The sequence below is a fragment of the Cavia porcellus genome, unplaced genomic scaffold, assembly GCF_034190915.1.
Source record: "Cavia porcellus strain 051 isolate PalLab524CR breed Dunkin Hartley unplaced genomic scaffold, mCavPor4.1 scaffold_7, whole genome shotgun sequence".
In the NCBI taxonomy this organism is placed as follows: Eukaryota; Metazoa; Chordata; class Mammalia; order Rodentia; family Caviidae; genus Cavia; species Cavia porcellus.
Window position 1 is genome coordinate 29391053 of NW_026947490.1, and position 17438 is coordinate 29408490.

Sequence of the window (17438 nt, forward strand, 5' to 3'; positions counted from 1 at the left end):
TGGCCCCTTCTTCTCCAGCTCTTTATCTGCTCTCTGGTCCCCAAGTGCCATGAGCTGAGCAGATTTCCTCCTCCAGGCCCTTCCACCCTGAGGTTCCCGCCTCCAAGTCAACCACCCATGGACTGAATCCATGAGCCAAATCAAACCTTTCCTTCTTTAACTCGTGTGTATTAGGGATTTTGGCCCATCAATTGCACTACAGAGGCAGAGGGAGCCTGGACCCCAGATGGGAGAGGAAAGGTCCTGTGAAAACAGGCAGAGACTGCAGTCATTCAGCCCCAAGGCAGCCACCAAGAAGGAGAAGCGAGGAATGGATTCTCCCTCTTGTGCCTTTATAGGGAATGCAGCTCTGCAGACAGCTTGATTTCTTAACCTCCAGGTTCTAGAACTGTACGAGGAGCCACGGCAACAGGAAATTAATAGAGAGATGGACAGGAGACAGCAAAGTATCCAGACTTCCCGGCTACCACTCAGAGCTGAGACCAGGGTGAACACCCTTCTTCTCACAGCAGCCCTAAGAGTGGAAATGAAGCCTCCTTTTTTTTAAATAAAGAAACTGAGGCACAGAAAGGTTAAACAACTTGGCCAGCCAAGGTCAAGAGGGGACAGAGCTCTTTACAGACTTTGGCAGGGAGAAGATAGGGCAGGTGAGAAGAGCAGGGTGACCTTAGGGACAGGGGCAGGGAGGCCACCCATGGGGAAGAGCATTTCTGAATGCTGCCTGCTGGTGTCAACCGGGAGTGATAGGTCCTTCCTCGGTGTCCCTTTGGCTGCCTGCAGGTAGAGTCCAACACCTGCTCATCGTGAAGGAGACCTAGCTCAAGATCCTAGCACCATTTTTACTGAGCAGGAAATAAAGGGTGGCTTTGGCCATGAGAGGTGATCACCAAGAAATATTACAGGAGGAGCACTCCTAAAGCCTCACATGACCCTCAAAAACCTTCACACTTTGGGAGCATTTCAGATTTTAGATTAGGGATGCTCAACTAGTAAAGTATGCAGGTATTTCAGAATCTGAAACACCCCTGGCCCCAAGCACTCCGGAGAAAGGCTGCCCCTGCAGACTGTGTTGTGAGGCCTGGGGGAGTGGGCTCAGCTGGGAAGCGCACAGCCACAGACACAGTACACACAACATAGGGGCCACCCCTAACTGCCAAGGAGGACAGAGAGAATACCCAAGCTGAGGAGCCAAGCCGAGACCCGCTTGGAGGTACGGGGGCCCTGGAAAACCCTCAGTGAAGAGGGCAGATCCTCTGCAATGGGGGGACTGACCTCCAGAGCCCTGAGCACTGCGTCTCTGCCCTGTGAGAGCCCATGGCTCAGTATTGATATCTACCCTTTATAGAGCATTCAGTATGCTCTAGGCCGTTTGCGGATATTAATAACATATTGGATTTTCCTATGACCTCCGCCAAGAATCCTGAGCCCCGGGAGTCTGGTGGTCCCAACTTCTAGTTCTCAAGGAGCATCTCCAGTGTTCCCATGTCCGGTGTCCTGTCTCTTCGGGAGGGGCGATTAAGCAGGGAGGCAGGACTTCCCGCTGCAGTCACACAGCCCAGCTGCAGTGGCAAGGCTGTCTCTGCCTGCACGGATGGGTGCGGCCCAGTCTGGTTTCCGTGAACCTCCATTCAGAGCTCCCCGACCTGGGACTCTTCCCTTGAGTAGGCGGAGGCCTGGCTCCCTATGGGGGTCCTACTGTGACTGATGTTGAGGGGCCCAGGTCAATCAGTGGCCTAGCACGGGATGAAAAGTGCGAGGCAGGAAGTCGGGGTGATGACTCCTCGGGACCTTTCTGTTCCTTCTCAGTCACCTCGGGGAAACAGGGTTCTTCCACCTTGTAGCCAAAGAGCCTGAGACTCCGAGGAGAAAACTAACTTGGCCAAAATCACATGCCCTGGTCTGCCCCACTCAGTCAGTCGGTCATTTGGTGTTTCATACATTCAAGCCCCAGGTTATCATCCCGGACCTCCACTTCCAAGATCAGGATCCCTCACCCCGCTCATTTCGATGAACCTGGGGTGGAGGAAGACAAAAATTTTCACCACAAAGGCAATGTTTTAGCTATTCAGGAAAGTACGTGGAGGAGCTCCCATCGTTCCACTAGAAGAAGGGGTTGGGGGCTGGATCCTGGGCCTGGGGAGGCTGATTGGGAGTCTGGATCCATGGAAGGAAGCCTGCGGGGCAGGAGGATCTGGGCTCTGCATTCGGGTCTGGGGCAGGAGGATCTGGATCTGCACCGGGCTCTGGGGCAGCAGGATTCGGAGTCTGCACCCGGGCCAGGGGCAGGAGGATCTGGGTTCTGCACCCAGGTCCGAAGCAGCAGGCTCTAGAAGAGGAGATTTTGGGACCTGCACCGGGTCTGTGACAGGAGGCTCTCAGGTCTGTACCCCGGGTCTGGCTGCGGAGGAGCAGGGCACCGAGCTCCAGCAGCTTCTCGCACCCTTGAGGACCCAGGGCAGGCGCTGGCCGGGCGGGTGGGCGGGCGGGGTGGGGGCCGGGCCGCAGTAACAAAGGCCTCTCCCTCTACCGAGCGCCCCCCCCGAGGCCCCGCCTCCGCGGCCCCCCGCCTGCCCTGATTGGCCGGTCTCCCTGCCCGTCAGCGCCGCCCCCCTCCCCGGGTCTGCAGCAGCTCCGGCCGCCTCGTCGCGCCCCCCCAGCCCCCTCCCCCCGCCCCCGCCGCCCCCCGGGCCGGTGCAGCCGCAGGCGGGGTCCCCCTCCCCCTCCCCCTCTCCCTCAGGCCTCGCGCGCCCCGGACCGGCCCCCCTCCCCTCCCCCTCCGCGCCGCCGCCGCCGCGATGCCCCCCCCTGCGCCCGGGGCCCGGCTCCGGCTCCTCGCCGCCGCCGCCCTGGCCGGCCTGGCCGTCATCAGCCGAGGTACCGCAGCGCGGGGGCGGGGGCTCGGCTTGGATGCCGGGGTCCTCGTGGGGGTCGGGCTGAGGGCTAGGGCTGCACCCTGGGCCGGGGAAGGGGAGGCCCCGGACGCGTAGCTCCGGCCCGGGGAGGGGATGCATCCCTGGACAGGAAAGGAGGTCTTCGCCAGTCAGGGTGCACGCCCTGACAGGGGTTCGCGTCCCCCGGTACATCCTGGGCGTAGGGGCGGAAGTCGCTTTCCCAGCCTGTGAAGGGGTCCCAGACACCTGGTCCCAGCCTGGGGCTCAGAGGCCTGGGTGAGGTTCCCCTGGAGGGCTACGTCTTGGAACTGAGTAGGGGTGTCTGGCAGAGGGTTTCATCCCTGCTTGGTGAAGGTAGCTGAGGAAGTCCTGGCCTGGGGCTGGGGTCCGGCTCTCCAGGCAGAGGTGGGGGATGGATGTCTTCCTAGGTCAATAAGAGGTGGGGACAGGGAGTCCCCAGACCGAAGTCCCTGGGCCAGGACAAGCCACCAAGGGGCTGAGATTCCCCTGTGGGGGCCTCTGGGTTGAGCGCTGGCATTGGGGTGTTGTAGTTCTGTGGGGGATCGGTGCTGGGGATCCAGAAGTTGGGGTGCTGGGCTGCAGCTCAGATGAATGTCTGCGATTCTGGGGCCGGACTAGGGGATGAGAGATGGAGGGAAGAAGAAAGAAAGGGGACCCCTGGGTGAGGAGGGACGAGAAGGGTTAATGCAGGGTCACCGGGCTAATCTCTGCTCTTTGGGGGTGGTGGTCTGCTGGAAGATTTTCAGGGGAGCAGGAAGGGAATCCTGGGCACTCCCTGTACTGTGGCTGGCTCTTGTGTCTCCCCAGCTGGGCCTGATGGGGAGGGCATGGTCAAGGAGATGTCCCCAACGCAAACAGAGAGGGAGCAGGAGGCAGGAGCCCCTGGCTGCGCAGGGGCCCAAGAACAGGGTTAAACCAGCTTCCAGGGGATTCCTGTGGCCCTTGACCCAACCATTGGTCACAGAGTCAGGGACCCACAATCAGGGATAACAGTCCCAACACAGTGACCCCAGCAGCCTCGGGATGCTGCTGCCTCTGGCCTCTCGCCCAGACACACACTGCCATAGAGACTGTGTCCCCAAGTGCACCTGCAGACGCCCCACCAGCAGGACACCCATGTCCCCGCTGCAGATCTGCTGAGCCAAGGCGGGTGCGTCAGGCTACAGCACCAGCCCCCAGCTGGTGTAGGAGGCCACGGGCCTGTCCACCTCACTGGTCACCCACGCTGCGTCTGTCTGTCCTTGTCCCTGTCCCCTTGTCTCCCTCAGAGACCCTGGGACTTTGAGTCCTGGCCATTTCCCAAGGCCCCTGTCCTGTCCTCTGCTGTGAGCTGCTGACATCCCGTCTGTCTCTGTCTCTGCTCTTTGTCTCTTGTCTCTGCTGGTCTCAGCACAGTGTCACTGGTGTCTCCTGCCTCTGGTGTGCGAACCCCACCTCTCCTCTCTCGCACCCGCTCTACTCCTCTGTGTCCCCCACTCCCTGTACCCGTTTCCCCTCTTCCCTCTGCCCCTTTACTCTCCCAGGTAACTTCCTCTTTCCCACTTCTCCCTCTTCCGGACCCCAGATATCATGATTGCCCTGGAGCTTGAGGTGGGCCTGCTCACAAAGCCACATGACCTTGGTCAAAGCGCTTTCCCACCTCTGGTCGTGGCTTCCCCATTGGAGAGCCAGGATGGCAGAGGATGGCTTGGGGTGCGCTCCCAGCACCTGCCCAAGCACCTGCCTGGAAGCCCCCTGCCAGGTGTGTGACCTAGCACCTTGTCTCACTCCTGATGTCCAGATGGGAGGAGCAGACCACGAGTGACACAGTGCAGCTCGACTACTGGGTTCCCACCCTTGAGCCCCTGCCTCACCCTTCCTGCAAAGGCCTTGAGGTCAGGCTGAGGAGAGGACTCCTTGACTTTTTGATGTTTTTCCCAAAACAGAAACAAAGTAACCCATTGCTCTGTACCTGGCTTACTTCCACTTAACCAAAGCTCCCTGGCACCAGTAAATACTGAGCTACTTTTCATTTCTTTTTCTAAATCTTTTATGCCAACACATACACACACTCACACACACATACACACTCACCGTGCATATTCATTCACAAAAGTAGCTGCACGATCCTCTCGTAGAACAATTCTGCCAGATCCAACAGCAGCCACAACTGCGGCAAGGGAGTTGGGGGTCCCTGTGTTTTCTGACAGTGGGGGTGGGGGGTGGTGGAGGTAGGCAGAAGGGGGGCAGGGCAAGCTCAGCAGCCCCTCAGCCCTGCCATCTTAGTTGAGGTTCCTGATGCTTACTGCGCCACCCACAGGCCCGATGAGCTCCGGATTGAATGGTGGTGGTGGAGGCCCAGTTTCAGGAGTTTACTGGGCAGGTGTTGAGGGAGCCTGCGGTTGCTGCTGTGAGCTCAGAGGATGGGAGTGGAGGAAGTGGAGGGGGTGGAGGGGTAGACAGGGCCACGAGTGAGCCAGCCCCAGTGACTGCCCCTGCGGCTGCACATCTATCACAGTGGCTGGAGAGAGATCAAAAGCCAGTTGCAAAATCTAACGTACAAACCAGGAAATAGGTCATTTCAGGGAGTGACGGTGACACCACGGAAGTTAAGCGTGGTCCGGGGGACCAGTCGTCTGTTAGAGGACATGGATGGTGGCGAGTGCCACCCCGGGCAGGAGGCAGTGCGGGGAGGACCCGGAGGAGGAGAAGTCGACCTTGAGAAGACTCCGGATGGGCGCAGTAGCTGGGCAGGGCCATGAGACTCCCCACAGCAAAGGAAGTCTCCGGGTGTTGCATCCAGTTTCGGGGCGCCTGGCCCAGCATCTGGGGTGCCCAGGCCAACATCACGGATGTGCAGGCCTCAGAGTTCAGCTGTTTCTCTGCTCTTCTCAGGCTCTCCTGGTCCTCAGGCCTCACTGAGTCAGGCCTGGAACGCCCTGGCTGCCCTAGACACCCTCACACCCCGTGGCTTCCAGGACTCTGGAAACCCAGTAGTTCTACCCCGCCTAGCCCTGCCTTTGGGGGCTCCCAGGGAGCTTGCTTTCTGCTCTGTCAGGGTCCTGGGGACCATCTCCTGCTAGTCTGGACAGGAGCCCCAGGGAGCTGAGTCAGGATTGTTCAAGCAGATGCTTACGGGGCATCTCCAGAATCAGCCCGATCCCCATCAGGGTGGCCTATGCCAAGCCAAGGATAGCACAGTCATAGATAAGTCTTTAAAAGAAGGTGCTGTTGGGAGCAGCTGGCATCTATGGGGCCCAGTCTGCAGCCCAGCACCGAGCTAAGCACTTTGATTGCGTGTTCTCAGGGAATCCTTCAAAAACTCCATGCAGAAAACTTACTTTTCACCTCTTCCAGATAAGGAGACAGAGAGGGAGGTATTGTGCCTCAACTAGTCATGGGTCCCCAGAAAAGGGGCAAGTCTCTGCTTTGAATAGTCAGCGAAGGCCTCCTGGGTGAAGGGACATTTACTCTGGGGTCTTGAGAATTGATTAGGAGTTCAAGAGGTAAAAAGTATCACAGGCATCTGTTTATATTCATTTAATCAACAAGGATTCCAGTGAGCCAGGCCCTGTGTTGGGACATGGTGGGAACGCAGAACTGAGTCAGAACTGAGTTCTGCCCTCAAGGAACTTCTAGTCTGCTTATGAGGAAGAACATCAGCCTGTGACCCAAACTCGGATGGAAGAGGTCCAGGCACTGTGGGAGCCGAGATGAGGCCTGGAGTTCTCAAAGTACATCTGGTTGTTAATACTCGAAGCCTCTCAGGCCACACACAAGCCCTGGAGGAGCTGTCCAGAGAGGGCCTTGAGGGTCCAGTGTAACCAGGGCTGAGATAGGGAAGTGCCAGGCCCAGGGACTCAGCCAGTTGTGGACTCTTAAGGTCAGCCCTGGTTGGGTGCACTAGCATATACTTGTAATCCCTACTACTCAGGACGCTGAGATGGGAGGGTTCAAGTTCCGGCCCGGCCCAAGCAACTTAGTGAGACCTTGTCTCAAAACAAAAACTAAATAAATTTAAAAGGGCTGAGTGTGTAGCTCAGCGCTCCCAAAATTCAATCTCTAGTACTCCTCCCCCCAAAAAAGTGGTTAATTTTGCCTTGCCCACACTGGCTGACGCCCAGAGAGGGGCAGGGAGTTGCCCAAGGTCACACAGCAAGTGGGACCTCCTGATCCTGGGGTCTGGGTATTTTAAGACAATGGTTCAAGACATTCATAGGTGCAGCCCAGGCCCCTGGAGGGATGGACTTGCTTATTCCACGTCTACCAGTACTGCCCATAATCCAGGACCAACCCCGAGGCACCTGAGATCTGGTGGGCTTTAGGAAAGGGCGGAGCTCACCTGGGCACTGGGTCCCTGGGGCAGGAGAGGGTCTGCCCAGCATCAGGTCTGGAGAAGAGGGAGACAGGGATGGTGTCATGCACAAGCTGGGGTGATGAGCAGAGGCCGATGTAGGCTGGCAGGTGACGGCCCAAGGGCGAGGTCTGCTCTGAGGATTAGAAAGTTTTGGGTTTTGGTGTGGAGCGAATGCATCTGCTGCCTGCGGGGGCCATACCCTGGCCCCTGGTCGTGGTCCATGGCCTCAGCACTGCTGGGTGATGCTGAGTTCAGGAGCCTCACAGGTCCCACCTTGGGACCTTGGACAGCTCCCCTCCCCCCACTGGTTCCTCTTTTGTTTTAGTTTTGATTGTTGTGGGGGCTTTCACACTGAGCTCTGTCCTTGTCCTTTTTCCTATGGTTTACTTTGAGAGAAGGTTTTGCTAAATTGCCCAGACAGGGTTTGCGTCACAGTCCTCCTGCCTCAGCCTCCAAGAGGAGCCAGGTTTACAGATGTGCACCACCATCCTGGCTCATGGGCTCCCTCTGTTGTGGAGGGAGGGGTCTGATTATCACCCCCGTGGTGTAGGGAGCTACTGGCATCACGTGAGTCTAGAGCAGGGTGCAGTCAAATGCTTCACAGTATTCTGGACCAACTGGCCCCAAATGCCAGCACAGTCAAAATGGGGAACCCCTGGCCTAGCACGTGGGTCCCCAGAAACTTGACAGACCTTGGGGCCATGTCTGTCCATCTGTCTGTCTTGTCCAAGAAGAGATCCTCGTGCCCAGCATGACTGTTTCACAGAACTGGGTGGCACAGTCCTGGATGGCCTGTCTGGGTGAATCTTTCTGTATGGGACTCTCTGGCTCCATGTGTGCGTGTGAGCACACACGCATGCTCGATTGTGTGGCCATGTGTGATCTAATCACAGGTGACAGCATGACCTTGTGCACCTGACTCAGCCCAGGGCGCCCCTCTGTGTCTGAGAAAGTGACAGCAGCGGTCACTGTCTTTACACGGATTGTACTCCGTGGAGGTGGGACCAGGACCTTCAGATAAACGACTGTCCCTGTGTATGCATGTGTGTGTCCCCACCCACTGACCGTGCAGCCACACGTGGGGCCATTAGTGTCACCGGAGCCATGCAGGCAGCGGAGGCGGCTGCAGAGGAGACTTGCGAGTGCTGCTTGGCTGGGCCCCTCCCTGGGGCTGAGCGCGACCGTCTGCTCCTGGGAGGAGGCTGTCTTTTCCAGCTGACCTTCTGCTGGGCGTGTGTCTAGATCTGTGACTGTGTGCGTGTATAGCGTGTCCCTCTGAGCAGGGCCACAGCTGTGTGTGTGTGTGTGTGTGTGTGTGTGTGTGTGTGGCCCGGAATCTGGGGCTATTTCCTGCCTGGGTGAGCCTCATCCCAGGCCCTGGTCAGCCCACTGCAGCTGGCCCTGTCCCGCCTCATCTGTCCTGAGGGGCTGCTGATGGAGAGGCCCCTGGGAGTCGTTGGGGCAGCATGGTCAATTAATTCATTAGGTTAATTAGCTCCTCTTCCCAGGCGGGGGCAGGGCAGCCTGTGCAGGGCCTCCCACTCCAGGCGCCCAAGGTCATCTGGCCTCCCTCCCGCTGCCTCCGCAGGCCCAGCCCCCGCCCCTGGCCCTGGGCCAGCCTGCTGGCCACCGTCCATGGAGAGATGAAGAGCTGCGCCATAGTGTGCAGCCAGTGTGGGCGGGGCCTGCAAGTGTGCCCCTCGGGGGAGGCGAGTAGTGTGTCGGGCAGATGTGTGTGCAGAGGTGTGTGAGACTGTGCATCGTGTCTGTGGGTGTGCGATAGATGTGTCTGCCAGTGTATTTCTCAATTAATGTGTGTGTACATGTGAGACTGTACATGTTTCTTCTGTGTTTCTGTGTGTCTATGCACCTGCAAACCAATCTGTGCATACTTGAATGTGAATACGAACACGTATGCGTATTGGTGGGTATGCATCCTCGTGTGCAAGTACCTGGGTGTACCTGTACCTGTGTGAAAGCACATCTGTCTGTGTATCTGTGCACATGGATATGCGACTCTGCACACCATCTCCATGAAGAGGGACATGTTCTGAGCATACTTGTCTCCGCATACAGCTGTCTGCCTGCCAGTGTGTTTCACGCATATATACATTTATCCTGTGCACAGATCTGTGTGCTCTGTGTCTCTGTGGATGTGCATCTGTGTGCACATGCATTGCCGTGTCGTGTACGTATGTGCGTGTGAACATGTGTCTGTGTGTGCGTTTCTGTGCTGTGGCCCAGTATAGTCTCGTGTCCTCGGAGGTTTGTTGCTTGCCTGTCCCGTGCCCTACCCCACCCCCACCCCGTCTTGTCTGTGAGTCTGTGCAGGCCCAGGGAACGCCCACGCTGGGTGTGCCTTCTCTGCGTATCTCCGAGAACAGCCATGAATGTGCATGGCGGTGGGTGTGGAAGAGGTGTCCTTGAGGTGTGTGTGTGTGTGTGTGTGTGTGTGTGTGTGTGTGTGTGTGCGTGCCCGCCTATGCAGGCTCTACCATGCCTACCCCTGCCGCCAGGACTGAGCACTTCTCTCCTGCAGGGCTGCTGTCACAGAGCCTGGAGTTCAGCTCCCCAGCCGATAACTACACCGTGTGCGAAGGTGACAATGCCACCCTCAGGTGCGCCCAGCTCGGGTGGGGCTGGTAAGGAGGGAGGGCACCTGTGACACACGTGCACCCATGCATGCCCCCTGTCAGGAGCCACGCTTCTGCCCCAGGCCTCAGGTACGCACCGGCCACAGGAGTGCACAGTAAGGACCATGGAGGGTGTGCAGGAGTTCGCACCCATGGTGCTCAGGGAGGTGTATATCAGGCCTGCTCATAATTTGGAGCCAGGGCAATGCCCTCCATCCCCTCACCTCTGCCTGTTTACATTCAGGGTCTGTCTTGTCCCCACTCTGGGTCTCCATCCCTCTCTGGCTGTCGGGTACACAGCAGACACCTCATGGCCATCAGTGGCAGCCCTGAGCCTATGGCGCTCCTGCTGAGACTCAGTTCACTCACCAGCATAGTGTCCACAGCAGTCTGCCTCCCAGGGCTGCTGTGGGCCCCGAAGGTGTGACCCTAACCCTGACCTGAACCTCTCCTTCCCCAGCTGCTTCATCGACGAGCACGTGACCCGCGTGGCCTGGTTGAACCGCTCCAACATCCTGTATGCCGGCAACGACCGCTGGACCAGCGACCCCAGAGTGCGGCTGCTTATCAACACGCCAGAGGAGTTCTCCATCCTCATCACCCAGGTGGGGCTCGGGGACGAGGGCCTCTACACCTGCTCCTTCCAGACCCGCCACCAGCCGTACACCACTCAGGTCTACCTCATTGTCCACGGTGAGCCGGGTACACAGATGGAGGGACGCGATGCTGGGCCCCTCACCCAAGGTGCTACATGATGGGGGTGCCTGCGGGTTCCCCCAGGCCACTGCGCTCTCCAGTGCCACCCCAATCTTGGGGATACGTCCTTGGAAGACGGAGTTTCCGCCAAGCAGAAGGGGAAACCACAGGAGTGACACTCAGGGCAGGAAAGCTACCTGGGCAAGGGGCATGGGGGGTGGACCAAGGATGTGCAGAACCAGGGAGACTGTCCCTCCCCTCTGGAGCTGGTTTCCAGACACTCCAAGGGCTGAGCTGGGGATTTTGTACACAGAGCTGGTGGAAACAATCGACCTCCCCCAAAACAAAACAAGAAACAAGGGAGGAGAGGGAGAGGAGGAAAAGGAAAGGAAGGAAATTAAATTCAGAGCAAGAGATGGGGCTGCAGGGACCCACAGAGGCTGGACGTCCAGGGGCTGGGGAAACAAAGCTTGGAAACCACTTCAAAGGGGAGCAGAGGTGGTCTGGAGGGCGGGAAGCACCCAGAGAGACGGAATGCAGACACAGAGCCCCCACCATGGTCAGCATGAGCACCAGCAGCTCAGAAGCCAGACACCCGGGCCAGCTTCCAGGATGACCCCACCAGCCAGGGAGGGGCCTGAGCAGCAGAGCCTTCCCTCGGGTGCCCTGGCCTGGAAGGGTGCCCTGGCCTGGAAACTGAACAGGAAAGGTGCTGTCTGTCCCCAAATCCAAGACAGCAGATGAGCAATCAGGGGTGCCTGTTGGTCACGCTCTAATAGTAAAGGGAACAGTATGGCAACCTATGTCGCAAGGCAGCCCTGAGTGAGGAGCTCAAACGGAGGAAGAGAAAAAAATCCCAGATACTCTTAGAATCGGAGAAATACAGTAATGCCCAGCCTGGGACAGGGAAGAAGACACTCTCAAATGGATTTTTATAGACCTCTCACAACACAATCCGCCACACAGAGAGTGCCACATAGGTATTTGTTAACTACATTAATTTTAAGATAATCATAAATAAAAAGAGGCAGGGAGATAGGAATTCAGACCAGAAGGCAGTGAGATCACTCACTGCTGTGGAGACTTCAGTGTGGCCAGAAATCAGACAAGGAGTGGGACCCAGGCAGGCTGCTGAGGACAGGGCAGAGAGGAAAGGGACAGACCAGGGGACTGTAAGGCTGACAGACTGTCAGCCCCCATCTGTCAAGAGAGAGGAGGCCTGGCCAGGGCCCCCTCTCCCCGAAGTCTGAGGGAGGAGGCCGGGCCAGGACCCCGGGAGAGGGTGTCCAGCCACTGCTGATCTCTCTCCCCGCCCGCAGTCCCTGCCCGCATTGTGAACATCTCCTCACCTGTGACAGTGAACGAGGGGGGCAATGTGAACCTGCTTTGTCTGGCTGTGGGGCGGCCAGAGCCAACCGTCACCTGGAGGCAGCTCCGAGGTGAGGACCCCAGCCCCCTCACAAACCGCATTCCCCTGCTCTGCAGGCTGGGTCCCTCTGTTCTCTTGACTCCTGAGCCCCCCCCCTCGCCATGCCACCCCACCATCACCACCCCTTCCAGTCTTTGCTTACCAGACCTCAGACACAGAGCCTTCACCACTGGCTTCCACTTGCTGCTCAGACCCTATCCTGAAGAACCCCCAATCCTGTTTCTCCCTACCCCATCAATTCTGCACTAGGGGTCCCACCACTAGATACCCCAAGTCCAGCCACAGCTCTGGTTCTGGCCACAGTACCACCTCCAGCTCACACTCACCCCTCCTGCTGGACACTGCAGCCCAGTGAGTCCAATGGTCCAACATGTGGTCCCCAGGAGCCAACATCAGCCTCGCTGGGGAACTCCCTGGAAATACATGTTCCCGGGCCCAGCCCAGACCCCTAGAAAATCAGAAGCTCCTTCTGTCCCCACCCCAATGCTCACAGGAGCCCAGACACAGTATGGGGTGCCTGGATGTGACAGCCCAGGGCCACTACTTCACCTCCAGCTCTATCCCTGACCCCCCACCAAACCCCAAATCTCTGATCCCTACTCCCTGAGTCTAGGGAGACCCAGGGTGCCAAACACTAGATTCCTGTGAATACTTGGTCCCCTGAGACTCCGAAATCCAACTGCTAGGACAGGGATCTTAGTTCTCTGGACCTAAGAGCTTGAACCCTAAACCCCAGAGCCTCCCCAGCCAGCCTTTACTTCCTGAATCCTCCTAAGCTCCAAGATTCTGGGATTCTCCTCTCCTTTGGGTTCCCTGAGCACCAAGATCAGAGATCCCAGATCCCGGGATCTCCTGAACCCCAAATTCCAGCACCCCCCCCCTGGGTTCCAGTCCCTAAGCCAGGCTCCTCCCTCCTCACCCACCCCGCAGCCCCCTCGGCTTCCGCTGACCCGGGCACTCCAGGCCTTGCAGTGCCGGCCCCGCTGATGTGTGTCCCGTTGTGCTGCCCGTGTTGTCCCGTGTTAAGTGTTGGTGTCCGGCCCCGCCCCCTCCCCCTCCCTCCCCCACAGACGGCTTCATCTCGGAGGGCGAGATCCTTGAGATTTCCGACATCCAGCGCGGCCAGGCGGGGGAGTACGAGTGCGTGACCCACAACGGGGTGAACTCGGCGCCCGACAGCCGCCGCGTGCTGGTCACCGTCAACTGTGAGCCTCCCCGCCCCTCCCCCGGCCCTGGCACGGAAGGGGGCGCACCGAGGTCTGGGGAGGGGGGTGCGGGGGGGGGATAGGGGGCGGGATGGACTGGGCCTGCAGGCGGAGGGGCTGCGTAGCACGCGCTGACCCTCGCTCACCCCTCTCCAGATCCGCCGACCATCACGGACGTGACCAGCGCGCGCACTGCTCTGGGCCGCGCCGCGCTCCTGCGCTGTGAAGCCATGGCCGTGCCGCCCGCGGACTTCCAGTGGTACAAGGACGACAGACTGTGAGGACTGACCCGGGAGGGGACGGGGGGGGGGGCGAGGGGTGGGGGAAGAAAGGGGAGGGAATTGACTCGGGTCCCAGGGTGAATGCTGGAGCCTTGCGTGTCCCCTGAATTTCATGGTGCGGGGTTAGGGAGCCCCCTGGTCACAGGGGCGCGTACCCGGAGCGCCCAGAATCCCTGAGGGGCCGCGGTGTCTGGAGACGGGGCATCCCTGGAGTAGGGGCTAGAACCTGATGCCAGGCGTCCCCGGAAAATGGGGTCGCGGAGCGACCCGCTGAGGTGTGCCCGGCACGACCCCGACCCCGACCCCGACCCCGTCCCGCAGGCTGAGCAGCGGCGCAGCCGAGGGCCTGAAGGTGCAGACGGAGCGCACCCGCTCCATGCTCCTCTTCGCCAACGTGAGCGCCCGGCACTACGGCAACTACACGTGTCGCGCCGCCAACCGACTCGGAGCGTCCAGCGCCTCTATGCGGCTCCTGCGTGCGTCCACGGGCGGGGTGTGGTCGGGTGGGGTGGCTGCAGCGGGGGACGAGGGGCCACCCCGACTGACCCCCAGGGTAGAACAGACACATGCTGAGTCCTGAGGTGCGACCGAGTAGGAAAAGCGATCCGTTTAATCAGTATTCATCGGGCACCTGCGAAGGACTCTGGGGACACGGCAGTGACACGGTTTGGGGACTGCTAGAAAAGCAATAAAACGGACGCGTAGATAAGTAACGGAACAGATGCAGGAACGAAATATAACTCCGGATGTCAGGAACAGCTAAGGAAAAAACGACGGAGAGAGGCTCGGGGTGGGAGCTGTCAGGGAAGGCCACCGCAGCGCGCTTCCGGGAGGAAGCCTCGTTTCAGCTGAGGTTTAGCAGATCGCCCACCTGTCGCCCAGCAACTGTAGAGGCCGAGGGAGGAGGCTATCAAGCTTCAGGCCTGCCCAGTCGATTTAGGGAGACCTGTATCTCTAAATTAAAAAAAAAAAAAATCAAAAGGGCTGAGCAGGTAGTTCAGTGGGAGAGCGCCCCAGGGGTCCATGCCCAAGATCCAAAGAAAGGGAAGAAAAAAGGAAACCTGGCCTGCACTTGAAAGGGCGTTGCAAAATCATAGTGAGGGGTCAGGGGGACCCAGCAGAGCCGCTGGAGCCATCAGCCGCCCCGGAGGAAGGCGGAGCTCAGAGCCCCGCGGGGACTGCATTGTACAGGGCTGCGGGGCGTCCCGCTGCAGGCGCTTTAGCCTGGAGTGCCACGTGGTTGGCGCCTTGACAGAGAATCACTTACTTAGCTGGCTGAGTGATGAGCTCCGAGGCGGAGCCAGAAGTGGCTGTGCGGCCCTCCAGGGCCACAGGGATGGCACTGGGCTTGGCCTTGGAGTGCTGTGGGCGTGGGGCCCCGGAGGGAGCTCGGGTGCTGGGCCAGGGGGTTGGAAAGCCAGCAGAGAAGGGCGCTGAGGCTTGGGCTTGAGCAGCAGGGCAGGTGGAGACCAGTGCTGAGACTCCCGTACGCAGCAGGAGTGAGGGCCGGGCAAGAGGATGCGGCAGAGAAGCCCAGAGCCCAGTTTTGGACAAGCAGAGGGTAAAATGCAGGTGGACTTGTAGGATGGACAGACGACAAGAGGACAAGCACTGAGAGGTTAGGGCAAAACAAAACAGTAAAAGCGAAATGGAGAGGATGAGAGAGGATGCTAAGACTCAAAACAGAGAAAGAAGCAGCGCACAGAGTGGAGCCCCAGAAAGGCCCGCGGAGAGCTGGACTCCAGAGACTCCCTCGAGCTCCAGGCACAGTGGTTCACATCTGCAATCCCTGCCTCTGGGAAAGGGCCAGAGATGTAGCTCAATGCAGAAGCCCTGCGTTCCATCCGTAACAGCAAGACGAAACGAAAGAGACCCTTGGAGACTGGAGCACAGACCAGGCACAGACGCTGGGCCTCTCCGTCGCTGGACCTTACCCGTGTCCCTTTCTCTTTCCTCAGGCCCCGGATCCCTGGAGAACTCAGCCCCGAGGCCCCTGGGGCCCCTGGCCCTGCTCTCCACCTTGGGTTGGTTGTGGTGGAGGGTGTAGGCGCGGCCAAAGCAGGGCGCCTCCCCCCTCCACACCCCCAGGGGGGCCTCAGGCCGGAAGAAGAGGAAAAGGGGGAGCGAGCGCCTTGGATCTCGAGGGGGCGAAAGAGCTCTCAGTCACTCGAGGAGGAGGAGGAAAGATCGTTAGAGAACCCGTCACTGTGAGGGATAACGCAAAATTATGCATCTTTCTACAGCCATTCTCGCCACCCTTTCACCTTTCCAATTGTGACCCAGCCCCTGCCGCCTCGCACCCCTCTCTCAGCTCAGGCTGTCCACTGGCTCGAGTGTGGGTGGCTGTGTGAGTGTGCGCCCGCACGTGTGTGTGTGTTTGTGTGGGAGTGGGCTGGGGAGGGGAGCACGCCCCCCTCTCCGCCTCCCCCTCCTCCTCCCCTCACGGCCCCTGCCCACCCCTGCCTGCGTCCCCTAGGTGTGGGTGTGGGTGCTTCCAGCGGAAGCGGATAGGCTTGCCAGGCTCCCTCTGCCCTGCGCATGCACTCACTGACCCCTTGCCGCCTTGTCCAACTGCACCTCTGGGGCACGCTGGGAGTGGGCTGGGTTGGGCTGGGCTGTCACCCTCCCATCATCGGGCCTCTGACTTGCGGTTGCGTCCCTCCCCGCTATACACCAGCTGCCTGCAGCCAGAGACCCCATCGCTGGCGCAGTGACCTGAGACCTCCCCACTTCCCTCTGGGTTCCCACCCTGGACTTTGTGGCCTCCTCCCGGGCCAATCGGTGCTTCCATCCAACTGTCAGGCTGATGGCAGTAGCTGCCTGTCTGTCCCTGTGCTTCGCCCTCCCTTGTCTCCCCCTCCCCTTGGACACCTGCAGCGCCCAGCAGCTGCCCCCTGCAGTTGGCCCCATGGCCTCTCCACACACTGGCTCCCCAAAGCTGACCCAACCTTCCTCACACGCGTACGCACGCGCACACACACACATCGGTGACATGATCAGCAATAGCTCCTGGCCCCAGCTGCCCCGTAGCTGTTGTCCAGCCACACTGCCCCCAAGGTGGGCACTGTCGTCAGGAAGGGACGTGGTGAGACTGTGGCCTCAGTTCTGATGACCTCAGGACGCCACATGACACAGAGCAGAGGGAAGAGGGGTCGCGCAGACATCCTGAGCCCGGACTCCCCAAGACCCTATATAACCACCCACCTACCCTACCCAGAGCGTGGTGGCCAAAAGGGCCAAAGGGGGCGCGGGGCAGTGACTGTACCTCAGACGGGGACATGGGCCCCATCCCACATTGTCTTCCATTCCCAGGGTCCAGGGGACCGGGTGGGGCGGGGGCGGGGCGCAGGGAGGGGGCGGGGAGGGGCCCTGGGGGCCGTGTGTTCCAATTCATGGGGAGTGTTGAGACCACCACACCAATAAACGCCTTTTTCCAAAGTCTCTGCTTACAGATGTCAGTGTGGTTAAGGCATCGGGCGACTGGAGGCCCATGGGCAGGTCATTTGGTGGCACCCACCCTTAACCCTGTTTCTATTCCCTACTTTCTCTTAGTAAACTTGAAAGTGGCCCATTTACAAAGCTATCCCTGATTGGCTTATGCTGCTCAGAAGAGCCTCTTCCCACCATGATTGGCTCAGAGGTGGACACTTGGTCAGGCCATTGAGGGGGCGCAGATTGCAAAAAGGGACGTCCTCTGTGAGTGGTGGGGCCCCATGAGGGTGGCCTGTGGCTGCTGAGTGCAGAGATCTCTGTGGGGACAGCTATGGCCTGGAAGACAGGAGCATGGAGGCTGACACTGAGCAGCACCACGGAACACAGAGCCAAGGGGCTGAGACTCTAGGTCTCTGGGACATCATTTGTGCAGCTGGATCCAAGTGTACCTGATGCCATCCCTCACGCAAGCAATAAAGTCTCGTGTGTGTGTGTACCCCATGTGTGTCGGGTT

General features: G+C 59.3%; 1 protein-coding gene across 1 annotated transcript; it reads left to right on the top strand.

The window, feature by feature from the left end:
• Nucleotides 1-2743: 2743 nt before the first annotated feature.
• Iglon5 (IgLON family member 5) lies at nucleotides 2744-17420 on the top strand. Its single transcript, XM_003465469.5, has 8 exons — nucleotides 2744-2874; nucleotides 9788-9866; nucleotides 10342-10574; nucleotides 11897-12016; nucleotides 13077-13211; nucleotides 13368-13488; nucleotides 13814-13968; nucleotides 15451-17420. Exons 1-8 carry the CDS (start codon nucleotides 2796-2798, stop codon nucleotides 15537-15539), a joined length of 1011 nt encoding a protein of 336 aa, XP_003465517.1. The 5' UTR covers nucleotides 2744-2795; the 3' UTR covers nucleotides 15540-17420.
• The last annotated feature ends 18 nt before the right edge of the window (nucleotides 17421-17438 follow it).